The sequence below is a fragment of the Sorex fumeus genome, unplaced genomic scaffold (assembly GCF_029834395.1).
Source record: "Sorex fumeus unplaced genomic scaffold, SorFum_2.1 ptg000008l, whole genome shotgun sequence".
NCBI classification, from domain to species: Eukaryota; Metazoa; Chordata; class Mammalia; order Eulipotyphla; family Soricidae; genus Sorex; species Sorex fumeus.
In genome coordinates, this window is record NW_026606065.1 from 48,504,844 (window position 1) to 48,532,784 (window position 27,941).

General features: G+C 37.6%; 1 protein-coding gene across 12 annotated transcripts in view; it reads left to right on the top strand.

Moving 5' to 3' along the window:
• Positions 1-27,941, top strand: part of RBM26 (RNA binding motif protein 26) — a 93,242-nt gene that overhangs the window by 50,739 nt on the left and 14,562 nt on the right. For all 12 annotated transcript variants that reach the window (XM_056110053.1, XM_056110054.1, XM_056110055.1 and 9 more), the window contains 6 exons: positions 5,378-5,503; positions 6,090-6,164; positions 8,331-8,498; positions 10,747-10,851; positions 12,158-12,358; positions 14,879-14,965. In XM_056110053.1, the coding sequence (XP_055966028.1) occupies positions 5,378-5,503; positions 6,090-6,164; positions 8,331-8,498; positions 10,747-10,851; positions 12,158-12,358; positions 14,879-14,965 (762 nt within the window). The remainder of the gene's footprint in view (positions 1-5,377; positions 5,504-6,089; positions 6,165-8,330; positions 8,499-10,746; positions 10,852-12,157; positions 12,359-14,878; positions 14,966-27,941) is intronic.

The window sequence follows — 27,941 nt, forward strand, 5'->3', positions numbered from 1 at the left end:
TGCCTTGGTAAATTAGGGATCCCATGAGATAGTGGACCTGCTCTCTTCCTTTGTTCTTTAGAATAGTGTTTTCCTTATTTAATGTGTTAAACTTTGGCATTTCTAGAAATTTGATTCTGAGTCTCATTTTGTTTCATCCTTCCCCCCCCCCCCCCCACACACACACACACTCCTTGGGCATCTTAATACCTTAGGCATGACATCCTAAAATGACTCATTATTTCCCGTATAAATGAATCCCCTCACCTTTAGAAGTGGTACCATTTTTCAAGTTGTGCAACCTAAATGCTGTAGTCATTTATTTACTTGTATTTGTAGTTTCTTTCTCTTTCTACCACCTTCAGTTCCCTTGCTTCTGCCTGCAGTGACATTGCTGTTATCCCATTCCCTTCTCCCCCAGTGTATGCTGCCACCATCCTACATCTTAATGTTAATTTCTTATGGGGACTTTCATTTCCTCAGGTAAATTGCTTGATTTCTAGTTCATCATATCTTAATTATTCCAGTTCTGTTATTTCTGCTTCAGCGTTGTGTGTGTATGTGTTTGTGTGTGTGTTTATGTGTGATTTTCCTGAAGTGCATTTCCTCCTGCCTAATTGAATTCTAGTCAGTCTTTAAAAGATTATACACCTCTTCTGTATAAGCTCCATATTTTTCCATAATAGACTCCTTTTTGATGAACATGTTGCTTATGCTTCTAAATTTAGGAATATTCAGATACTTTCATTAGATTTTTTTGGTTGATAATAACTAAGGAATAAAAAAATAACGTAAGATGTATTGCACTTAGCATAGGACTATAAAGTTTTGGAAATTTTAGGTACATGGCATTCTGTTTTATGTCAAGATTTATGCTCTGAAATTGAAGTATATACTAGTTATAATTTTTAAAGGATTTATTTGATGTTTTGTTGCTGTTTTCATTATTGCTTTTCCCTCTAGTCCTTTATTTCTGTACTACAGGTTTTTTTTTTTTTTTAATATTTATTTGTTTGCTTTTTGGGTCACACCCAGCGATGCACAGGGGTTACTCCTGGTTCATGCACTCAGGAATTACTCCTGGCCGTGCTCGGGGGACCATATGGGATGCTGGGAATCGAACCTGGGTCGGGCCACATGCAAGGCAAACACCCTACCCGCTGTGCTATCACTCCAGCCCCTATACTACAGTTTTTATACTTTTTTTATGTAGCCTTAGTTAAAAGGGGTAGAGAGTTGGAATTGACTGTTTAAATTCATGTAGGCAGTCACCTCTAAATTTATGAAAAAAATGACTAATAGTAGTAAGTCATTTATGAAAAATTGTTTGGTAAATATTAAGAACTGTTTCAGTGAATGTAGGTATATAACTTTTAGTCAGTTTGTTTATAAGATGTTATTTTACTTTGTTGTTTCTGGTTTATGTTCCCCAAGTCTAATGGTTTTGATACAGAATCTTTAGAAGATTCTGAGAAGTCTTAGGGAAAGTAAAATGTTTTCCATCAGTAAATTTTGGTTTTGGGACCATACCTGGGTTACTTCTGGCTCTGCATTCTGAAATCACTTCTGGTGGTGCTCAGGGGACCATATGGGGGACTGGGGATTAAATCTGATTGCCACGTGGAAAGCAAGTGCCTTACTGCTGTAAATACTGCTGTATTCCTGCCCCACCATCATTAAATCTTACTTAAAAATGCTCTTTTTGGGGGAGGATGGTGAGTTTTTTTGGTCACATGCTATAGTGTTCAGGGGCTACATCTGTGGGTACTGAGATTGTTCCCTGGCAGTGTTTGGGAACTCTGCCAGGTTATGAACCTGGGCTGGGCCTCTTGCATGAAATTATGCATATTGAGTATTTGTACTATCTCCCCAGCCCCCCAAATATTTTTAAATTGAAGGCAGGAGAATGCTTGAAACTAACACCTACAGAGTATCTTTTGTCCTTGTTAGAGCAAATAAGTACACAAATAGAAAATTTGATTTCCTTCCTACAAAGTCATTGAGACCCATTAGTGATTCATATTTAAGAGTTTGTCAAAGAATTGAAAGTCATGGAATTTGAAACTGATTTGATATTACTAAATATAAAGCTATTTCAGTGACTAGTAAGTAGGTATTATTTGAATAGTTATTAATGAAATGTTTGAGCACTTTTGCTAACTGTCGAAAAGTTTGAAGACTAAAGGTGACTATCTCTATATGTCATCCTGATTAATTTGTTTTTTTGGGGGGAGGGTGGGGGAGAGTTGGGCCACGCTCAGTGGTGGTCAGGGCTTACCTTTGATTCTCTACTCAGGAATCACTCCTGGTAGTGCTTGCGGGGGCCAAAAGCAGTGCTGTGAATTGAACTGGAATTGGCCATTGCAAGGCAAGCACCTAAACCATTCTACTATTTTTTAAGTTTATCTTGTTTAATTTTCCCTAAAACTCTCTTATAAGTTCTAGCATGATAAAGTGATTAAATAGTGTTCTTACATTTATCGTATCAATTTTCTCATATCAAATTTAGAAGGATGCATTGATGCTTAGCAGTATTTTATTTTATAATTTAAAAATATTTCTTGATCCCCTTAATGATTTGTTAGCATCTGTACCATGAAATTTTTGTTTTTGTTATTATTTTTCATTTGTGTGGGGTCCATATCCATTGTGCAAGGTTTACTCTTGGTTCTCTGCTCAAGGATCATTCCTGGTTGTGCTTGGAGAATTGTATGTAGTGCCAGAGAACAAACCAGGGTTGGTCACATGTAAGCGGTTTTATCTGCAGTGCTGTCTCTCAGACCAAGTACCATGGAATCTTTAAAAGGAAATTTGTATATAGTAAAGTTTGAGGAATATGCATGTCATTTAGACTTCAGCTGATTATTTGACAGCTTATATCCTGTATAATGTTGAACAAATCTTTTTTTGAGGAGCCACATCCTGTGGTACTTGGGGAAGCAGGCAGTACCAGGGGTCAAACCTTTGTTTCCCCGCATACAAAATACGTATTCTAGCCCTTTGGGGCTTTGACCCATTAAACAAATCTTAACTACATTGCTAATGAAGCACAATCATTTCTGCATTTCTCAACCTGGGCTAAATGGCCCCTCGTGTGGGTTCCCCAAGATATTTCAAAGGAGGCAAAGATGAAATTCACATAAGGGGGCAGGAAAAGGGAGGTTACGGAGTATGGCACCATACTATACTGGGTGGTCAAACAGTAAGGTGGAGCCACAGAAAGGAAGTTCAGAAGTGGGTCATGGTCTGGAAAATGAGACACTGTTCTAAGTAACCTTTCGGATATTTAAACATTTTGGGAAGTTATTTGTATTGAACATGTACTCTAACACTGAGCTACATCTCTTGCCCCCATAAGCAGATTCTACTTTTCAACTCAAGTTTTGAATTTAGCAGAGTTTTTATGTGAAATCTGACAGGTATATGATAAGAAAGGAAAATTAGGACCATCTGTGTTACCAAGGATAGTTTTGGGGCCTCAGTATGTACCACATGTGCTCTCGCCCTTTGAGCTATCTCTCTAGTCCTTTGACTTACTAGTTTACAACATTGCAGAATTTTAGTGGTAGGTTTATTGCACTGACCATCAAGAAGATCCTTCTACTGTTCTTCCTAACCCACATCGTTTTCCCTCTAGTAACCACCACAATGGTCACCAAATTTAGTACCAAGTTTAGGAGGTTTTTTGTTTATTTGTTTCTGGCCAGTTTGGTGTAGTTACTTATATTTCACATATGAGTAAAATCGTCTTAATCTCAAATTCTGCTCATTTTTGTCCAGAATGGCATAATTTTATCTTTTTTCTTCTTTTTTTTTTTTTGGGCCAGAGTAGCTACTCAATTGCATATGTATACCACAGCTTCTTTATTCTCGTGATTGGATCATTTTAAGATCATGTTTCTTAGCAACTTATAAATACATGATACAGTATCACTATAATCACCATCTGTACATTACATCTCTAGGACTTAATTTTATAATTGCATTATATATACTTTATAACTAATTTTTAAAATTTTATACTATTTGGCCACCTTAAGATACTTCAAAATTAGAAAATATGGTTATAATGATTATTGTTTCCAATTTATTTGAGTACAGAAATTTTTTTTTTTGGTTTTAAATTTTAAACTTGTTATGCAATACTTATATAGAAAATAATTTATGAAGCACTCATTTGGCATTTGTCTTCATCAAACTATCTTGTGTGTCCCTTTATAAAGTTGTTTCACCTTTTTAGGAGGGGGCAGAGGGCACCACACTGTTACTTGGAGGCCTTTATTTTTAGAAAATAGTTGTGCTCTGTGGAACTAGTCTAATTGGGAAGCGTTCTGGGAAGTACCAGCTGCGTTGGCCTCTGCAAGCCCCACTCACTTTACTATTCGCCCAGGCCCCTTTACTGCTTTTCTTAAGGGGTCATGTGTGTGAGTTAAGTGTGATGGGATAGTTATAGGTTAGGGATCAAACCAAGGCTCCAAACATAAAAGGCAAGTATTCTACTGCCTTGTTTTATGCCAGCCCTACCTAAAAATTGTTACTTGAATTGGCTTCAGAAAAGTTGTCCATTTGATCTCTCACATTTGATTTTAGTTTCTCATCACTTCAGACAATTTAGTGCAAAATTGGCAAGTATTGACTATATGGTGACACTGCCAAAGGCACTGAAGTTAGAGCAATGAATGATGTCCTTCAGCCTAAACTGAACTATTTGGATTGTAAGGACATTTAGACCCCATCTAGCAAGTTGAATTATTTGATAGATAAGCTTAGGTTCTCAGTTTAACATGTATAGTTATTAGAAGATGCTCAATGAGAAGAGAGGTTTGTTTTCTGTTTCAAGACCCTTATTGTGTAGACAGAAAGAGATACGAAAATTACCGTGTTATCAGATCATTTTAACTAAATACTTAATAACTGAAGGAACAAAATTTTATGGAAGGACCTTAGAAGAAGAAAGAAATGATAATGGTTTGTAAAAGTCTTCATTGAATATGCTGAGTTTAAACTTGTTTTAAAAAAGAAGCTAACAAGCGTAGTAATTGAGAAGGAAGCAGTACAAACAATTTTAGAATTGTGAATTGAAAATATTATTAAATGTTGAGCGACAGCATCTGGTTTTGTCATTTGCTGTATTCTTATGTACGGTTACTGCTTCAATAATAAATGTATTTAATAATTTTTGTCATGATAACAACTTTTGTGTATTTTTGTTTTTTCTGTAGGTATATGGTGATAATTTAAAACTTTATTCATATCTTTCCTTTGAAAGCTGTAAATATGATTTAGTGGTACACATATATAAAACATTGAGTTCATTTTCTCAATTTTGTTGAAAACAGGATTTAGGACATTGTAAATGCTTGATAAATATTTTAAGAAATTGAATTTGTATTGGTAGGTGTTGTCTACATCTACTGGCCTAACAAAAACAGTGTATAATCCCGCTGCTTTGAAGGCTGCACAAAAAAACTTACTTATTTCCACTTCTGCAATTGATAATAATGAAGCACAGAAAAAAAAACAGGTAAGTCCACTTAGTATGCTACAGTTGTATATAGGATGCTTTCGGAGTATATTTTTCAGTGCTCTTTGTAGTTCAAAGGTGTCTTAATAATTGAGACATTGGGATAATTCAGTGGTAGATGGCCACAGGAATGAAGTTCATGATGGTATAGATTCCATCCCTGCCACAGCCCACATGCCTAAGGGGGAATCCCATCTGCTGTGCTGTTTGGGATGTCTGGTCCACAGCACAGTGTCCAGGTCTTCAGTCACAGCAGCTAAGTATGTAAGTCCCAGTGAGTATCATAAGCAAATGTGACCTCTGATGTGCACTGCAAGCAAGTGTGTATGACCTCTACTGATCACAGAAACAAAGGGAGGGAAACTGTATCTCCCAGGCCACCCAAGTGGTGCTCGGGGCTGCTGTGCTGTAGCCAGTGAGACACGGGGCCACGATTCCAGGGAATGAGCCGGGATTCCATGCTTGCAGCCATGCACCCTCACCCCTCTGCCTTCTCTCTGGCTTCACACATACTTCTTTCCTCTTGATTAATGATTGAAAAAATGAATGGAAATGCAGTTATCGTCATTTTGATTTCTTTCTCCAGGAGGCACTGAAACTTCAGCAAGATGTAAGGAAAAGGAAACAAGAAATTTTAGAAAAGCACATAGAAACACAGAAGGTAAAATATTAGAGTGGCAACATACAACCGTTATAACCTTAATTTGTTTTACAATATATCAGCCATCATGGGAAATAGATCTCAGAAATATATTTCAGTGGAGTTCATAATGGTAAAATGAATATCAATGATAATGTATTTATCAGTAGATAATATATTGGAGATGAGCACATATTATTAGATTTGGGATTAGAGGAGTATAAATAGAACATGATTGTTAACTTGAAGAGAAGCACTTCTTCAGCTAGATGACTCCACAGTAGTTTGTTCTGCAGATGGCATAATGGCACCCTTTTTTAGTGTTAAATTATGCCTTTATTTTACTTTTTTTTTTTTTGGAAGCACTATGATTTACAATACTGTGTATGCAGTGTTCCAACACCAGATCTTCCACCGGAGTATTTACCAGATTGATTTAGGATCATCTAGTCCTGTGCTGTTGTTATTGTAACTGTTAGGCACACCCTCCAGTTGGAGGACTCATTAAAATGAGTCTAATTCAAATTGAGGTATGCTCAAATACAGTAAGACATACATCCTATTTCACAGACGTAATATGACGTGAAAAGGGAATGCATCTTACTAGTTCTTGCTCAATTGTGACATATCGAGATATATTAGATTAAATAGAACATATTGCTTGTTTGTTTTATGTGTTATAAAACGAAATTATACTTTTCCTGCCTTTTTAATGTGTGACTATTAGAAAATGAAAAATTTCATGTCTTGCATTATTTGTGTAGGGCTTCAGTTTTACACTGATTGGATACTTCATTAGTGTTAGGTCTTAAATATAGAAGTAAGGTTATGATAATTAAAAATGTTGAAACTATCTTTTCTAACTTAAACTTGGAAATTATTGATAAAGAGATGTGCTTTATACTAAAAAATGCTTTATATCAAAAATTGAAGCTATCTTGACCCAGAATATTATAAAGTTTTGTGATTTACAATACTGTGATTTACATATTCCATGGGCTAGAGCAATATGGCACAGAGGGTAGGGCATTTGCCTTGCACGCAGCAGACCAAGGTTCAGCCTCTGCCCCTCTCGGAGAGCCCAGCAAACTACTGAGGGTATTCGCCCACATAGCAGAGCATGGCAAGCTCCCCGTGGCATATTTGATATGCCAAAAACAGTAACAACAAATCTCACAATGGAGACGTTATTGGTGCCTGCTGGAGCAAATCGATGAACAGCTGGAGGACAGTGCTACAGTACTACATATTCCGTGTCACCTTATTTCTGATTCATGTTGAAGTTATCTTTACTTTTTTTTTCCTGTAACTTAAAATTTGGGGGGCACCTCCCAAGAGGTGTTTCTCAGCTATGCAGGCTCTCTGTGAGGACCCAAGGATGACGTACTGCTTGTGCCAGTGATAACCCCGGCCATCCTGGTTGTGCTTGGGGCCTCTAGGGCTACACCTAGCAATACTACAGAGGGCCTGTTACTGGGTTTCGAGGCAAGCACCTTAACCCCGATATGGTCTCTATGGCCTCAGTGTCTCTTTTCTAGGCTATTTGGCTATAAGTCTCTGTGACAAAAGTAACTAAATATTCTCTTTTTAAAATATCTCACTTTGTGAAATGAATTCTTAAATAAATATTATTCCAAGACTTAGGTTGTAGGGCCAGAGTGATAGATAGTATAGCGGATAGGGTGCTTGCTTTGCACATGGCTGACCACGATCTCTGGCATCCCATGTAATCCCCTGAGCACCGCTAGAAGTAATTCTTGAATGCAGAGCCAAGAATTACCCCAGAGCACCACCAGTGTGCCCCACCCCCTTACACACTCCCCTATAAAAGTTCTGATTGTAGACTGTATTTCTGTATTTGAAGTGAGGATACTTAGATTCCAGTAAATGGGGTAGAAAGTAAAACTTTTGGTATTATTTGAAATTAACAACTTTTCATAGATTGAATTTCTAGCGAATGTTGGCTTTGAACTAGTGTTCAAAGAGACCTTAGTGTGCTCTGAATGAAGAAAGGTTGACTTAAATTGAGATATCTGACATTAGCAGATCTACCTACAAATCTGGCAATATAGTGGTTATAAGCCTTAATTATGAATACGTACTGTGAAAGTAGTGGTAAGTTATTTTTTTATGTGTTTACATTGTTTTGTTAGAAATAGTAGGAATAAGTATCTTTCTTCTTGGCAGATGTTAATCTCAAAACTTGAGAAAAACAAAGCAATGAAGTCAGAAGATAAAGCTGAAATAATGAAAACTTTAGAGGTTTTGACAAAAAATATTACCAAGTTGAAAGACGAGGTCAAAGCTGCTTCTCCTGGACGCTGTCTTACTAAAAGTATAAAAACTAAGACTCAGGTATTTTCATTTGTGTTGCTATTCATATTACTGGTTTTTAAGAAACATGAAAGTACTGCATAACTTAGAACGTAGTTTCTCTTTAAGTACATTAGCTTGAAATTTAACCATTGTTTGCTATCATTTCCCCCCTCTTCATTAATAAGTAAACATAAGTAAACAAACTAGTAATTTAAATCTTCTGGATTATGTTTGGAAGGTTAATTAGGAGGATAGTTAACAATTATCAGGAAAGATTAACTTGAGAAGAAAATTTATATGTATTTGAGTGCTTAAAGAGTTTGGATTTATTTTCTGAGTAGTTGGGAATAAAGGTAAATAAACAGAATTAGCACTCTTATAGCGCTGTACAGAATGAATTAATTGAAAGGGGGGAATCCTAGTATTTTATTAACCCATGGAACGATAGCACAGCGGGTCGGGTGTTTGCCTTGCATGTGCTGACCCAGGATTGATAACTCTGTCCCTGTAGGAGATCCCGGTAAGCTACCGAGAGTATCCTGCCCGCATGGCAGAGCCTGGCAAGCTCCCCATGGTGTATTCGAAATGCCAAAAACAGTAACAAGTCTCACAATGCAGACATTACTGGTGCCCGCTCGAGCAAATCGATGAACAGCGGTAGGACAGTGCTATAGTGCTAGATAGAAATAAGTGAACAAGATAATTTCAGATTTTTTTTAAATTTTTATTTTATTTTAATTTTTTTGCTTTTTGGGTCACACCTGGCGATGTACAGGTGTTACTTTTGGCTCTGCACTCAGGAGTTACTCCTGGTGTTGCTCAGGGGACCATATGGGATGTTGGGAATTGAACTTGGGTTGGCCGCATGTAAGGCAAAAACCCTACCCGCTGTGCTATCTCTCCAGCCCCTCAGATGTTTTTTAGATTTAAAAAAAAAATACGGAATTTATACATCTTATTGTGTTTCTGTAGAAAACCATCACATGTTATACTGATACTTCTGGTTGTAGTCTAACACCCTAGTGCTTTTCCTTTTTTCTCTTTTTTGTTTCTGGGTCATATTTAGCTGTGTCCAGGACTTAATTCTGGCTCTGAACTCAGGGATCACAATTGACAGTGTATGGGGACCAAATGGGATGCTGGGGATGGAACCTGGGTTGACCATGTGTAAGGCAATAGTTATTCACTATTCTGTTATAGTGGACAATAGACATTTTCTATTTTGTTTCTTCAGTCCTTTTTGCTTTTAGCCCATATTTTATCTTTCTTCCCATAATAACAGTGTGGTTTCCACTAATATCATTATAGTTGACTCTTTTGTAGTACTGTAATCCTTTCCAAATAGATCCTGAGTTACTACTTTAGTACTTTTTCTAGCTAAGTAACTGTAAAATTCAGGATTTATTTGCATTCTTCACAACCTCTCAGTATGTTTCACTATATAATATTATTTCCCTTTTATGTAGCTGTCAGTGTATTCAGTTTTGCATTTCATGCCCCTGCTTTGCTCATTCCGTAGGTTTTCTAATTTTAACATTTATTTTGTTGGGGGGGGGGGGAGTGTCCTCCCATATAGTGCTCAAGTACCCAGGGATAGCTACCATCTACACTCAGCACATCTCTATGAGCCTAGTGGTTCAGTGTTTGTGTCTAGCAGAGTTGAGGGCCAACAAGGGCTACTCTCTGCTTGAATGCCACCAACCATCCAGAGCACGAACTCAGGGCTTGGAGCATGTAAGTAAGACTTGTGCTCCAGTCCTTTGAACTGTGTCCCTGGCCCTAATTTTATTTTTGAATGCATTAAACAGTAGCAGGATTAAAAAGCTAGGCTATATCAAAAATTTTTCTTAGCACCTAGAGAAATAGTACAGGAATTAGAGCACATGCCTTGCATGCTGCCAACTCTAGTTCAATCTCTGTGACTACTGAGTCCACTCAAGGTTCTGAAGAATGCAAATAAATCCTGAATCTTACTCTGTACTCAGGAATCACTCCTGGTGGTGCTCGTGAGGCTGTTTGGGATATTGGGGATTGAACCTGGATCGGCCATGTGCAAGGCACAGACCCTACTCGCTATACTATCACTCCAGCCCCATATAAAAACATCCCTAATGAAAAGTAGTTACAGTGGGAAAATTTTAAGAAGCCTTGGATTAGACAGGAAGTGCTATGGTGAAAGTACTAGAGAGAAGGAATCTATAGATTAAACAGGAATGTATACACGCTCATTGTAATGAGTTTTGTGTAAATGAAGAATAATATCACTTAAGATGTTAATTATTTTTAGATGCAGAAAGAATTGCTTGACACAGAACTGGATTTATATAAGAAGATGCAAGCTGGAGAAGAAGTCACTGAACTTAGGAGAAAGTATACAGAATTACAGTTGGAAGTATGTTTTCATCATAACTGTGTATTTTGCTAAGGAGGAGCAGATGTAGTTATGATGGTTAATTTGAAAATACATTCCTCTGTGGTCAGCAATTTTTGATTCTGGCATACATACTGGAAGTTGTTACTAGAAAGGGGAGAGATTTACAAATATTTTAAGGTTAATTAAAAGAAAATCTCTTGCTTACTGCAAAGTGGCAATACTTCTGCCTGCGTCCACTTTGGTGACTATTCTTTTTATTTTATTCTTTAAATTTTTATTTACTTTGATTTGAGGGCCCACTAGCAGTGTTCAGGGCCTCTGCTGGCTCTCTGCTAAGGGATCACTCCTGGAGGGCCCAGAAGTATGGTGCCGGTGATTGAACCCAGGTTGGCTGTGTGCAAGGCAAGCGCCTACTACTATATTACTTCTCTGATCCTTTCTACTTATTTTTGGTCTCGCCTTTCCCGGGTTCAGAATCTTCTGAAGACTTTCCATGTATTATGGTAGTGTTCTGTGCACATAGAACTGTATTGAAGTACATGCTTAAGTTTTGCCTATAGATGGTGCTGTGGGTGTTTATAAAAACAAGAGAACTTTGTTATAATTTAGTTACATGATTATTTAAGGAAAAAACCTAGAGAAGTGATCCCTATACAGAGGAACTTTTAATGTTTGACACATTTAAAGAAATATATTTTCAAATACAGAGAATTAATATATTTGATTTAAATGTATTATCTGAATGTAGTTGTACAATTTTATCACTGTTTGACACCACATTTAAAAAAAAATTGAAGGTTATTCCTTTCATTGAATCTTAAAATAATCTTTTTTTCCCAAAAGCCTGGTTTATTGACATTAATATTTTCCCAAATATTTTAAAAAAGAATTTCTTGTTATCTAGAAGAAAGGTTACTATTACCATAGACCTTCAAATACTATGAAATGAATGAATCCTATCATTTAGGTATAATTATGTTTTTCTGGTTTTCATTTTGCTTTTGGTTTTCTATTGTGCTAGGATGGGGTAAGGGGAGAGTATTTCCAATGATTTCTGAGGCCCTAGTGCCTGTCATCTTTGTTTTTTATGATGCCTTAGAAAACAACACTAGAATGAGGCACGTTTAATAACAAAAACATCACTAAGTTAGCATTGGTTTTCTAGATTTCTTAATTATCTCCTTAAAAACTAAAAACCAACTTAAATTTCTGAGATCCTTTTTCTTAGGAAGTTATTTAAGTACTATGTCAAATTGTATAAAAAATGTAGCAACTGATTTGTATTGGTAATTATGATCTTTAATAAGTGTGTAATCTCTTCTAGGCTGCAAAACGGGGGATCCTTTCATCGGGTCGGGGTAGAGGAGTTCATTCACGGGGCCGAGGTGCAGCTCATGGCCGAGGCAGGGGGAGAGGTCGAGGTCGAAGCGTGCCTGGTCATGCTGTGGTGGATCACCGTCCCCGGGCTCTGGAGATCTCTGCCTTTACAGAGAGTGATAGAGAAGATCTTCTTCCTCATTTTGCGGTACTTTCTTACTGCCCAACAAAACAAATACAGATAACCATTGTTGGGAATGATGGATATAATTAAAAAGGAAATTATGAAAGTGACATGAGTAATCTAAACCCATTACTCTGATTAAAGGGTGTGATTTATAGACAGTAATTTTTTTGCTACTTATTTTTTTAAAAATTGTAAGGGTTGATTGTTCAAGTATCATCTGAAAGAAATGTTTCTGTTAACATAGACCTATCTATGGATATTGTTAATTGAACGAAGTCCTATAATTTAGTTATATTTAATGATTTCTACCCCTGGGATAGAGGGTCTCCCCAGTGGTATTCAGGTATCTGAGGATTGGGGGACTACCCCCATTGATACTTGGCTTGGAAGTGATTCAGTGCTCAGCCTGGTGATGTTGTGCAGTATGGTCCTGCGGGTGCTAGGGGTACCAGGGCTACCAGGGTTAATCTGGTGCTTGGGAGGCCAAGCAGTATCAGAAACTGGTCTTATAGGATTGACATGTGCAAAGCTGGTACTCTGTCGCTTTGAGCCACCTCCTATCCCTTAGTGATTACTTTTAAGGAAATATAAATATATCCCACAAGCCATCCAGGTAATAAAAGATGGATTATTTTATTTTTTTATGGTACCAGTGATTGAATTGAGGATTTCACACATTAAAATGGAATTTTTGTTGTTGTTGTTTATGTTGTATTCTCTATTCAGCCAACTTAGAATGAAACAAATAATTTTGGTGTATGATCTTGAAGTTGGTCTTCTTAGTTATGGTCAGGATAATAATTACAGGGAATTAGTCCAATGATGACACACTGATCTATCAGAAAAGAGAATGGGATTCTAATCCTCGCTCATTTATTATTTAACTCATTTTTCCCCAGCATCCATTGAACTCATATTTAGAAAGCAAATGGGAATTTCTACCTGCCAAAAGGCCTTCCTATTTAAATTTTGAGATTTTTCAATGATATAAGATTTTGCTGTTAAGCGTTAATCTTGCCCTCAAAATTACAGTAATTGTTCTGGAGATAATGAAGGAAATAACCTATTCTTTATCCTCAAGGATTTTACATATACTGATTTAATAAAGACAAATTGAACTACAACCATAATTTATATTCAAGTTTGTTAAAACTATAAGCGTTTAAGTAAATTAGAGAAGCTTCAGTCACACAAGTGTATATTAGAACAAGAACAGCACAGAAAAACTTTTTGTTTTTGTTTTTGTTTTGGTCTGGTGGTGCTGGGGCTTAACTCCTGGCTCTGCACTCAGGAATAACTCCTGGTGGAGCTTGGGAGACCATTATTATTGTGATGAATATAATGCTTTCTATAATTTATCTCCTAGGACCAGTACTAGTAGTAATAAAAATTGTAGCTAAAATTTGCAGCTCATATTTTGTGGCAGGCATTATTCTGATACCTGATATGAGTCATATAAAGATTATAATAAGTTATTTTGACAATTCTGAGGTAAAATACCTGTGTTATGTCCATTTTAGAGATGAAGAAAATGAAGCTTGAAGAAATTAAAGTTCACACAGCTAGCAGCTGATAGCTGCGATCTGATTGATCGTAGAGTTCATTTTCCCTACTCTGCAGAATTTTTCTATGTAGAGTGTGTATATGTGTATTAAATAAGAATTGAGATTTGTGGTTATAATTTAAAATGAGATTGTGACTATAATTTAATTTGGAGCATAAGAAAGGAGAAATAATTATAAATAAAGGACTGGAATTTTATGTGATAAAGGTTGCTTTTTGTCAGAAAATTCTTCTAAAAAATAAAAAAAATTAAATTCAGCAAGTGAAAAATGAGCTTAACTAAATGTAGTTTTTAAACATTTGATACCAGCATGTATGGAGTGTAAGAGTGAAAGCAGGGTGTAAAAAATTTTTTTTTTTTTTTCATTTTGGACCACACTGGTGAGTGTCCTGGGGAGCCATGTGATGCTGGGGGTTGAACTCAAGCTCCCAGATATGTTCTAGTTTTTTTCAGCTATCTCCTGACCAAATAGAGTGTTAACTTTTTCTTTATAACAAAAATGACCTGGACTCTCATCTAGCAGATTCATTTGGGAAAATTGCCTAAAATTTTCTGGATCTTTTTCACCACCAACTTTAAGTTGGGAATAAAAAAAAAACTCACGAATATTCTAATGATGTTCAGTATTCTACTTTAGAAAGAATTTAGTATGATTTGGAATAAAAGTATACTGGAAGAGCATTATAAAACTCAGATTTTTGACTCTTGTTTCTTTATTTAAATAAGAGTTCAGTCTACAGTGTAACTTTCCCTAAGAAAGTATAGAATTGTAAATGTAAATAATATTAGTAGATTGGGTCAGGAACTGTTTTACAGTAATAAGGAACTAAAATACTTCACCCTTCTTTTCTCTTAATCACCTAAAATTATGTATTGTAGGTTATATTTATTGGTATTTTAATATTTAAAAGCCATTAGGATTTTGGATGTTTCAAAATATTTATTTGGAGGAAATACTTTTTTTTTTTAATTTAAAGCAATATGGTGAAATTGAAGATTGTCAGATTGATGACTCTTCACTTCATGCAATAATTACATTCAAGACAAGAGCAGAAGCTGAAGCAGTAAGTATTATAAATAATCTACTTTATTAAAGACTCATTTACTGTCTTAGAAGTACTGCTTTACAGTTTTAGCATAATTAATTTTTTGATGGAATCTTTAAAAAATTTTAGTTGAGATTTTGTATTTTATTTGCTCGAGCGGGCCCAGTAACGTCTCCATTGGAGACTTTATTGTTACTGTGTTTGGCATATCAAATACTCTCGTAATCTGCTAACAGATTATAATCTTATGCACATAATTCTGACACCACACCCATAACCACTGTACCCACCTCTCTCTCTTAAGATCTCTGACAATGCCCTCCTTTCAAGTCCCCTGTTACCCCTTCTCTCCTCTGAGACACACACACACACTCTCTCTCTCTCTCTCTCTCTCTCTCTCTCTCTTTCTCTCTCTCTCTCTCTCTCTGAGTTGTGTGGATCAGTTCTCCTGTTATGTTGCCCTTGGATCTTGGTTGCTATCTTGCTATGTATCCCATATATGAGAGAGACCGTTATTGATAAACACTATTTGATGCTGAAACATATGAAGTGGAATCTATAGCCATAAGAATGTCCTGTCACAGGTGACATTTATATAACATGATATAATTAGACTACATACTCAGTGCCGTGTTGATTGTCAGGTTGTATTGTTCTGAGACAGGAACTTCTCCTTTTCTTTTTTTTTTTTTTTACTTCTCCTTTTCATATTCTACCAGGTAATACCATGCAAAGCCCTATTTCCCATATCCTTTTTCTTAGCTGACAAAGTCTCTGATAAAATGAATGATGAAGAAGTTGAATTATAATCCTGATGACTGCTTTTTGTAGGCTTTATCATCTGTTTTCATGCCCCAGTCCCTACCTTAGCATGCAGTAGGCTGGCACCTCCCAGTATTTCTACAAGTCATGATATTAGAGTTCTTTTATAGGACTTTTTTTTTTTTTTATCTTATTTGTTTGTTTTGGAGTTTTGGGCCACTGTACTCAGAACTGACTCCTGGATCTGTACTCGGGGAACACTCCTGGCAGGGCTGAATGGAAAGACTGTGGTGCTAGGGATTGAACCCAGGTGGGGCTTGTGGAAGACGCGGGCCCTACCTTCTGTCCTGTCTCTTTGACCCAGTGTGATTTTAACTTTGTCCCTCCAGTTGTCTTCTCAAAGAATAGTCAGTGCTCCTTTGTCTTCCATGTGAATTTAAAAGATGAGAAAAAAGAACATGGGTGTCAGGACTTTGGTTTGTAAAACTCTGTTTAACCCTGTGGGCTTTTTTGTTTTGGTTTGGATTGTAGAGAAGATTGTAGCTCGTTGTCCTTCGATAATATAGTAAAGTGTCCATTTGTAACTAATGTGAATGGAAGAGTGAGGTTCTTGGAGAAAGTTTGACTGTGTTTATGTAAGTTTTTTAAAGCTTCTAAATTGATTTATTTCCCTTGTTTCACCCTGCAGTACAGTTGTACCTTGATGGGGCTTACTTCTGTAGCACTGTAATTAGTTAAAAACTGGATCTGAACTTAGAAAAAATGTTTAATGGGGTCTTGAAATAACCTAATTTTAGGTTGGTAGAGAGTAGTAGATAATTTTGCTGAAAGCAATTCCTAGTTTTATCTTTTTGTTTTGTTTTTGTTCTTGTACCATGCCCCACAGTGCTTAGGGCTTCCTCCTGGTCCTGTCCTCAGGGATCTCTCCTGACTGCTTGAGGGGACCAGGAATCTGCCTGGCAAGTACCCATAACTCTGTACTGCCTCTCTGACTCATGCACGTTTTAGATGGTCTTTCTTTTAAAGATCTTTTGTGAAACCTAGAAATTTATTTTGATTTTAGGCAGTTACAGTGTTGAAGTTTATAATATTGATATACAAAATTTCTGCACCCCACCACTGTGACCTCCACGGAAGTGCCTAGAGCCTTCCACCAATGTCTATGTGTTGCCTCTAGTCTGGTCATAATTCCCCTCCAGAGGGAGCAGTTTTCAGTTTTTTGGTTTTTGTTTCTTTTCAGACTTCAGAAAATAGTAACTAAGCTCTACTATTGCTGAGACCGGGATGGACACATTAAATGAATAAAAAATCATTCAGGCTTCCAGGCGCTTACTGACAGACTGGAGCCACTATTAGCAAATTCTTTGTTGTTGTTGTTTTCCTTAAACAGATTCGTTTCTACAAAGTTGGTGTCAGTTGCAGGGTCAGTTGATAACATTTTAATTATATTTTCTTTATTAAAAGACTGAAAGGAAAACTGCAGTTACTATGATAAACAGTTGAAATTGAGTTGTGAGGAAGTTGTTAACCCATAAACATTTCCTTAGGCTGAAAAATAAATTTGGTAGCATTTTATTTTAGAAAAAAATTTTTTTAGTTGAGTTCAGTTGTCCTTATATAAACAGGGTATGTTGCGGCCATGTGACATCTTATTATCTCATTCTTGCTTTGGACAACCTGGCAGGCTACCGAATGTAACCTGCACACACGGCAGAGTCTGGCAAACTCCCTGTGGCGTACCCAGTATACCAAATACCAGTAACAATGATGGGTCTCATTCTCCTAACCCTGAAAGAACCTTGAATATGGCACTTTTTAAAATCTCAGGGCTAGGACGAAGGAGATGTTACTGGTGCCTCCTCGATGAACAACAGGATGATTGTGATCATGATTGTGATGTGCTAGAGTGGCAGATTTCAAACTTGTTCATTTTTTGCGCAGGGGGCCCACCCAGCTTGCTCAGGGCTTGCTCCTGGCTGTGCTCGGGGGTGTGGCACTGCGAACAGGTTTGGGAGGGCATGCGCAGTGCTAGGAATCAACCAGGGTCAGCTCTGTGCGAAACAGGCACCACACACCTTAACCTTAGGTTTCATTTGGCTGCATCAAAATTACAGGTTTTAAGGAATTGATGTTTAAGTAATGAGGCTAGAAATTCTGAAATTATTGTTTATCATTGGGATGCCGGATTTTAATTTTGTCAAGGAAGAATGCTTTAAAACATGAAAGAAGAAAAAGTAGCCTCCATATGATATGTTAGAAAGTAAATTTTTTCTGCTCTCCACTTAGACCCATATCTTTCTAAGGATCTGGTATTTAGTTTCAAAATAGGTATAGTTCCTTTCTCCTAAGAATCAGTGCCAGATAAAACTCTTGATCCTCAAATTCCTAAGAGGTATATAGCTTTTATATCAGAAAAATCGTGTTTTGCTAATGCCTTTTTGTATCGTTCCTCAACTCCCAACAGTTGTGAGGATTCACTGATTCAAAACTTACTAAGTACTCATATCAGTGCCTGGGACATATTAAGTCCTCTTATTGTTGGCTATTGTGTTTTTGTTTTATAGGAAGAAAAATGATTTGTAAACTAAAACTAGATATGGGATAGGGGAAATAATTTAAAAACTCTTTAGGCTTAGAAACTTTGGATTTCATTGAAAACAGCGCACCATCAGTAAGTAGTAAATTTATAGAAAGAACAATATGGATTCCACTGAAAAAAATTAAATCATGACTGAACAGTCGTGTGTATGTGTATGTGTTGATAATTTACTTAATAAAGTACTGCTATACAATGGGCAAGCTGCTTAAGAATTAGTAAATGTAAAATTTATGAGAGTGACCATTGTGGCTTGAATTAAAAAGTTTGAGAAATGGAACCCTTTTTGATTAGATTCTAAAAATTAGATTTTATATGTATTTTTAGAACTTGTCCTTTCTGTCAGTCCTTCCTAAATAGTGTATACTGTGGTTATAGACAACATTCATAAATATAGTTTCAGCTTTCTGTCAGAGATTTGTTTCATCATTATGGTATTAAATTGCAAGGTGTACTAGGATTGTAACTTAATGCTTCTGAGTTTAAGTTAATTTTTTTAGTGTTGTGAATAGTGTTTCCACAAGAGCTTCTCTAACAGGATTTTTATTAGATTTGTTTATAGTGTGTAATATTTCATTTAGACTCACAATATAAGCACTGTAGCACTGTCCTCCCCTTGTTCATCGATTTGCTCAAGCGGGCACCAGTAACATCTCCATTGTGAGACTTGTTACTATTTTTGGCATTTTGAATATGCCACAGGGAGCTTGCCAGGCTCTGCTGTGCGGGCGGGATACTCTCGGTAGCTTGCTGGGCTCTTTGAGAGGGGCGGAGGAATCAAACCCTGGTGGGCCGTCTGCAAGGCAAATGCCCTACCCGCTTTGCTATTTCTCCAGCCCCACAGTATAAGAAGATAAATGGGTCTGTCCAGTCTTGCTCAATCCAGCTTCTCCCAAATGTCAGTTCTTTGCATAATTGTATACTGTTTGCTAAATTTATCAGATTTCAGCCACTCTTTCTGATTCAATTTTCCATAAGTTTATTTACAGTTATTCTGCATGCTATTCTCCATTGGTCAGTTTTCTTTTTGTGTACCTTCATGTTTTAATTTATTTTATAACATGTTAATAATTTTTCAAGGCTACTGTTTGGCTTTACTCGTGCCATGATTATTCAGTATCTCTTGGTAGACTTTATATACTTTCCCCCCTTTTTAATTGAATATATTTTATATAAAATTTAGAATGTTTTTATTTTTATATAAATTTAGAATAATATTTTGTATGGTTCCAGAAAGAAGAATATGTGAGAGAATTAATCTTTTTTTTTCATTTTTTGTTTTTTGGGTCACACCTGGTGATGCTCAGGGGTCACTCCTGGCTCTGGTGGTGCTCAAGGGACCATATGGGATGCTGGGAATTGAACCCGGGTCAGTCGCGTGCAAGACAAACGCCCTACCCACTGTGCTATCGCTCCAGCCCCAATAATATGTTAATAATACTATATCTTCCTCTAGTTTATATCACTCTTTCGAGTTCTTCAATCTGGTTCTCTAAGAGTTGTTTTTTATTTGTGGGGAGAGGGGGGGGTCACACCCAGCAATGCACAGGTGTTACTCCTGGCTCTGCACTCAGGACTTGCTCCTGGCGGTGCTCAGGGGACCATATGGGATGCTGGGAATCGGACCCGGGTTGGCCGTGTGCAAGGCAAGCAAACGCCCTACCTGCTGTGCTATATCGCTCCAGCCCCTAAGAGTATTTTTAAAGTTTTCTTTATATAGATAATTTATATTGCTTACTAGTTTCCCCTGGTAGTTTTTATTACTGTTTTTAAAATATTTCTATTGCTTGTGGGCTGGAGCGATAGCACAGTGGGTAGGGCGTTTGCTTTACACTCAGCCAACATGGCTGACCTGAGTTCTATCCTCCGCCCCTCTCGGAGAGCCCGGCAAGCTACCGAGAGTATCTCGCCCGCACGGCAGAGCCTGGCAAGCTACCCGTGACGTATTAGATATGCCAAACACAGTAACAACAGGTCTCAATGATGGAGACATTACTGGGCCTGCTCGAGCAAATCGATGAACAACGGGAGGACAGGACAGTGACAGTGACTTCTTCTATTGCTTGTATAAAGAAAAGTTTCTCATATTTTTATCAAATATGTTACTATCATCTTACTATCTTACAAAATTGGCTTTTAGAAAATGTTTCAATTTTGTTCTCAAGTGTTACTATTTTGTTATTAAATTGTTAAATTGTTAAAACTTTTGCCTCCATCTTCAACACTAAATACCTAATACTTTGTTATTTAATAGTACCTTTTGAAAAAAGTTAGAGGGCATTAGTAATAGTCTTTTACTCATGAATTGGCTTTGCCTTGGTCACAAAATTGGTAAAAAAAACATAAGCAGGAGTAAGACTGAGCACCACTAGATGTGGCCCAAACTCCTCCCCTACTCCCCATCCCCACCCCGAAGTACAAAAATAGTATTATTATGTATGACTCCAGCCTTTTAGATTAAGAAAGATGTAAATGACTCCTATTTTATTAAAAGTGTAATTTGCACCTTTTTATTAAAAATTCTCTTGCTTTCAGATATTTATGGACAGTATGACTAGAGTTAGTCAATTTAATGAGAAATAATCTGAGAAGTATTCTGAATTCAGTATGAAGTAAATAAGTAGTAATGGTCTAGAATGGTCAGATAAGAGAAAAATAGTAATATATATCAATTTTAGGAGATTACAAAGTAGATGTTTGATTTATTTAAAAGAATAAATTAGTAGTATAAAGTCATCTGATTTGTGGGCAAACCTTGTTGTCCAATTGTGGGACAAAAATTAAGGCTCTGTATTTATTTGGGGAGTGAGGGGATTTGGGGCCACACCCCTCTGTGCTCAGTTTGCTTGTGGATTGCTCTTGGGACTGTTTATGCTGCCAGGGAGTAAATTCACCTGCTGCTTTCTAGGCAGGAGTCTTTACCTGCAATACTATTTGTCTGGCCCGTTCTGTAATTTATTCAAAAATAAATTGAAAGCAGAAAAATATTGAGACATATTTGTGTTACCAAGGATCTAATTCAAGCGTTAGGGTCTCTTGCTTGCAAGGCATGGTGTGAGCATTAGCACTGAACAACATCTTTGATCCTGGAGAGGGGAGTGTGTGGGAAGAGGAAGTGGGTTGGGGAGGGTATTAATGCAGAGACAGTGAAAGACTAGGTTTCTGAAAGTAATGTTGCAGAGGGTTCTTTAGAAGCCAGAAGTCATACAAGTGAACATTGATAAACTCCAGTCCTTGAAAATGGAAAGCTTCATGACATATACACACATAAACACACACACAAACACAAACACATATACACAAAATAGCTAAAGAGTGACAGCAGCTTTTTCAGTGAAAATGCACACTGTAAAATCAAAACAGTGGGGAAAATACTGTTAAGCTACTCGAGAAATGGTCTTGAATGTGCTTAATATAAAATGGACATAGCAATTTAAGGAAAACGTCTGTTGATTAAGGAGAAAGTTATAAAACAAGTAGAACGTTGTAAAACAACTTTACATAGTTACATCTACAACCATTGTAAAATGCAATGATTTACCTATAGTAAATTACAGAAGAGCAAAGCCCTGTATAAACTCTACATCTTTTTAGTATTTGCTTAGAAAATATTTGTTGGACTTATGACCAAACATTTGGGCTGGAGCGATAGCACAGTGGGTAGGGCGTCTGCCTTGCACGCAGCCAACATGGCCGACCCGAGTTCGATTCCTCCGCCCCTCTCGGAGAGCCCGGCAAGCTACCGAGAGTAGTATCTCACCCGCACGGCAGAGTCTGGCAAGCTACCCGTGATGTATTCGATATGCCAGACACAGTAACAACAAAGTCTCCAATGGAGATGTTACTGGGCCCGCTCGAGCAAATCGATGATCAACGGGAGGGCTATATTTGACTATATTTGATGACCAAACATTTAGTAGTGGTTGTCTCTTAGGGATGATGAGATGGATAAGGATTACGATACTTCTACATATGTGGACTGAAATATTAGGGATCCCCCCCCCCAAAAAAAAAGACTCTTACAAGAAAAAAACTTGCATTTAAAAGACAGGATGTTGTGGCGTAAGTGATAGAGTGGGTAGAATGCTTGCCTTGCACACTTCCAACCTGGATTCAACCTCAGCACCCCATGTGCTCCCCTGAATACTGCCAGGATTGATCCCTTGGTGCAGAAGCAGGAGTAAGACCTTGGGGTGTGCCTCAACAGTAACAAAAAGCATAAGATGTTACAAAATACCTTAAATAAAATTGCTCTTCAGAAAAGAACTCAGTGATTTTTTTTTTTTAGAAGTTTTCTAGTGAAGGATAGATCATTTGTAAATAAGTAAGTAAATGTGAAGCTCTGGAGCCTAATTTGTTTCACTTTTAGTTGGTGGGGGGCGGTTGTTACACCTGGCAATATGCAGGGCTTACTCCTGGCTTTGCCCTTAGATATCACTCCTGGCAGTGTTAGGGACCGAACCCTAGTGGGCATGGGTACCCTATTTCCTTACTACCTTTTTGCCCCTTCCACCCACTGTAATTTTTCCCCTTCCTTATTTTGGAACTGTTGCCAGTCATACCATTTCATTTGTAAATATTTCCAAATGTGTCATGCAATATTTAAAGTTTTAAAAAGTGAAAACAATATTATAATAGTATTTTGTACCTAAAAATACCTAAAATGGATTCATGTATGCTAAGTATTAAATTCCCAGTTAAGGTTTGTGTGTTCCTATAATTTTATATTCACTTTGAGGATTCAATTTCTTGTGTGGGATTCCACTGGCAGTGCTCAGGGGCTTACTTCTGGCTCTCTGCTCAGGGGTCACTCCTGGCAGTGCTTAGGAGACCGTATGTGGTGCCAGGAATCAAACCCTGGTCAGCTGTGTACAAGGCAAGTGCCCTACTGCTGTACTATCTCTTGGGTTCAAGATTTGATTTTAAAATTGTTTGTTTGCAATCATGAACATATCATGGTTATTGATTCATTGTTATCTTTTATTGGTAAAAGATCCTGATTATCATTTTGAATAGTGGCTAGTACACAATTTTGTTTCTGGCAGGCCCTTTGTAGCCTGTGATAGTTGGTTTGTGCCCCTCCCCCAGAACTTGTTTTTAAAATAAATATAGTTTATGATCAGTGTTTGATTTTTATACTCATTTTATTTTACCTGTATATCTGATGTTGCCTAAAGAATTTCTTGAATGACAAGAGGCTGCACGTAGAAAACGTTTGAGAAACACTGTTAATAGGGATTTATAAACTCATGAAGCTGTGTGCTCTGAGATTTACAAAAATTGCTGTTTTTGTATTTTTAGCATTAGAAAAAATCTTTACAAGGTGTTTCAGTTTGGAAAAATTTGAGATTTTTTAGGAATCTGTCAATGGTAATGAATTACTGCTTTAAAGAATGTAATTTTATATAATCTCAGGAGTTTTAATATATTAACAGGAATTATGTAACTGCAACATTTTTACTCAGTAATTTTCATCTTATTATACTCATTCATATTTTGGGACTTTCTCTTTGTTTTGCTTTTTAGATTCATATAACATGATTTATTGTTGATTAAGGAATTTTCAGAGTATAGCTTTCACAGAAGGTAACTTCTGATGTATATAGTACACACCATCACAAAGCCATTACCTAAAAGACCCCAACCTCCTCCTTTATTCCAATAATTAGTGTTTTTCACTGAATTAATTTTGGAGCTTTTTTTTTCAACAGTACATTTGCCTGCTTTATATTCCATGTATGAAAGGAAGATCATATCTGTCACTTTTGGGTGGTGTTGGGAGGTTGGTGTCTCCCAAATGGTGATCTGGGGTCATTTCTGAAGATTATCCTGTAGCCAGAAAAGCAATTTGGTGTGAGGATGGGTAATTGGGTTAATTACATACTTTAGCTATTGTGAATAACACAGCTCTGAATGTAGAGATACAGATAGCCGTTCAAGTTAGTTTGATATGAGTTTGTTTCAAATGATAATAGCTATATCTTTTATATCATCATAAGTTATAGTAATTCCATGTTATTTGGATTGAGAGTACTGTGTCAGTAGAGGCTGTACATTGCATACACTTACCGTGTATAAATTAACTCTTTCTCCATACCTTCACCAAAACTGGCATGTCTTTTTGATACATACATCCCACTTTCAGTGGCAGGAGAAGATAGATCTTTCTGATGTTGATTCACATTTCCTTAAATGTCAGTTACTTTATTTAATAGTAATTCCTTGTTAATTTCTTGTATAGATTATCTGTTTATTGCTATAAGTATTGAGATAACCTAACTTTTTTGTTTTCTTTTTTGCTGGGGGGGGGTGGTGACACCCAGCAATTACTTTATCCTGATTTATGTTTTGTTGTCTTATATCACTGTTTATTTTTCTGCTGTTGTTTATTCATTTTGCTTAGGTTTTTTATTGTTTTATTTTATTTGGCTTCTTGTTTTATTTTGGCTTGGGGCCACACCTGGTGTGGTGCTCAGGACTGACTCCTGGCTCTGCCCTCAACACTTCTGGCAGGCTCTGGGGACCTTACTGGGTGCTGGAGATCAAAGTCAGGTTGCTCATGCAAGGCTACCACCCTAATTACTCTTCTGTCACTCCAGCCCCCATTCTGTTTATTCTTTGCATAGAGATGTTCTCCTTCCACCATTTCTTAGAGGGTAGGTCTGATGGTGATAATACTCAACTTGGTGTTACCTGAAAAGCCTTTATTTTCCCATTGTACTTGAGTGGTTTTCCAAAGTATTCTAGTATGCCAATTTTTATCTTTTAATAATGTGGATATGTCATGCCACTCTCTCCTGCTAGCTTGGGTTTCTGCTGAGAAATTTGATGAAACCTTATATAGGTATCTTCATAAGTTATTTCCCCACTTTACAGCCTGTGCCCTGGCATCTTCATTATTTCTCATTTATTGTTGGCAGATAAATAATTCAACAATTTCCTTGGAATAGGTAATTTCGGATTCAGAAATTTGGGTTTCTCTCCGATTTGTGGACAGTTGTGGTTCTTTCTTCACACTTGAAAGTTCTCAGCTGTTGCTGCTTTTTTGTTTCGGGAGTGCTCCCTGTGGTGCTCAGGTGCCGTATGGTGGTCAAAGCCAGGCTACTTGCATGCACAACGTGTGCTCATCCTATCGAGCTGTCTCCCTGGTCCCACCCAACTGTAATATCGTAGTAATATGGTCTCTGCTTCCTTTTTCTTTCCCTTTGAAATTTCCATTACCCTGGTATTTACTCTTCTAATGGAGTTTGGTATTTCTCATAAGATCTCTTTATCTTAAATTGTGCTTATTTCTCCTTTTCCACCAGATTAACTGCTGTCATTTTTACCTTCAGTTTCTGATATCTTTCATTAGTAGGTTGAGTTTACTTGTGCTCTTCCTCCCCAGCCTCTATCTTACGTCTCTTTGGTAAAGAACTCCACGTAGGCTAGAATTCTCATAGCTGTTTTTTGATGTACCTGCTTCTCTGTATTTGAGATTTTCTAACATTGTTAAGTTTCTTTGTATGCCCTTCTCAGTTCTTTTTCCTCTACTGTGTCTTTGTGTTTGGCCTTTGGAGATTGCTCCTTTTCTAGAGAATTCCACCTTATTTTTACACTGATTACATACATTTGTTTATGCCCTGGGTTACATTCGTTTCCTGCAGGTGGCACTGTGGCTTTTTTTTTCTTTAGTTAATGACACTCCCCCCAACCACCAACACCATCACTGGCACCACCTGCTACTTAGTTCACTGCTGTGATTTCTGTGGTGACTGGAGATCACACATAGTTGATTGCAGTGCTTGCACCACTTGATGGACATTTGCCAGGAGTTGCAGGTTTTGTTGCTTAAATGCTCTGTTGCAGTGTTCACGGAGAGTCATATTCTTGCTGCTTGAGTGTTTGTACATGGCTTAGTTATAGTGCACCAGAGTACACACTTTCCCCTTTAACACCAGAAGTCTCAAACGGCAGAGTTGCTGGGATCAAATTGGGTCATGTGGGGCACAGTGCAAGGGTCGGAGCCAGCATTCTCACCTCCCTGACACTTCAAAGGCAGTTGCATGGGGATGACTCTACCATTTTAACCCCCAGCACCCTGTCCCCAAATCACAACTCCACACCTGCACTGAGGCTTTAGGTTTAGAAGGCTCCTGTGTTTCTGTTTCCATGATGGGGAGGGATAGAAGTGGAAGGACCTTAAGATTGAAAACTGGGATTGACCATTGTTGACAGCAGGAAGGTGAGAGAGGAACATGTTCCTCCTCCTCTCGACCACTCCTCCTCTGTGTATTTTTACACTGCTCTGTGGATCTCTGTCTTTGCACTGTGGTCAGATATCTGAACTATTTCAATTCTTTGGCAGGAGTGTTGGGAGCAGTACACCCTTATCAACCGTGCGCTCACTTGAAACACAAGGAGTTTTTTATTCTAAAACTCTTGTTTCTTCTAGCTGTATCCCAAAGTTCACTGATGGTTATGGATTATAACTTCCTCACATTTTCTTTCTTCCCCGAGCAGGACATGCTGCAAATGCCTTCCCTCTCTTCCCCCTCCTCCATTTTTATGCCGCGTAGTTACCAGCCCTCATATACAGACAGATATGTCAAACGTAGCTGATCAACACTATAAGTTTGGTGAGGTTTTTCCTGTGAATTGTCACTGATTTCTCATTGTGCCTTAGTGGGAAGCTTTGCTTGCTCAGGATGAATTCCCCATTTCTTTAGAAATTTTTCTGAATTTTTTTTTTTGTCAAAAACTTAATATAAAAATTGTTAGTAACATTTTTGCAGCTATTAGCTGGTAAAAGAGTTACACAAGCAAGCTTTTTACGTGAGACAAGTAGAATTTTTTATGATGAAGTGTTTCTATGTAATAGTTTAAAAATTGCAAGTAGTTTCTAAACTAAAAAAATTTCCAGTTATGTGACTTTAGGTAAGACTGTGGACTAAAAACCGGGTAACTGCATATTTTAATTTTGTTTCATTTTTGTTGGTTTGGGGGTCACATCTGGCAATGCTCAAGGGTTTACTCTTGACTGTGCTCAGGAGTCATTTCTGCACGTGTTAGGTGATATATGGATCTTTTGTGACTATGAGTTACTTAGATCACTGCATCACTGTATCACTGTCATCCCATTGTTCATCGATTTGCTCAAACGGGTGCCAGTAATGTCTCCATTCATCCTAGGCCTGAGATTTTAGCAGCCCCTCTTTACTCGTCCTTCCTAACAGTGCCCCATTTAGAGGCTCTTTCAGGGTCAGGGGAATGAGACCAGTTATTGTTACTGTTTTTGGCATATGGAATACACCACACAGAGCTTGCCAGGCTTTGTCGTATGGGCAGGATACTTTCGGGAACTTTCCGGGTTCTTCTAGAGGGAGAACTAGACTATAAGAGTACGTGCGGCCACATTTGAGACCTTGTACTTCCCGGATCTTTGTTTTATAGTCTCTGGATCTTGGCCGTTGATGGGATTGCATGGTACGGGGAGCAGTTTGTGTGTGTAATTGCCTAGCTGCTGGAAAATGGGGGATCTGGGTGGAGGAGGCCCAGTCCCGATTCAAGCAGGCTTGGAGATCTCAGCCCCGGGTCCCACACACCTGGGTTCCTCTGCCGGTTCCTTCGTGCGTGAGGCTCGTCCGAGCGTGTAGA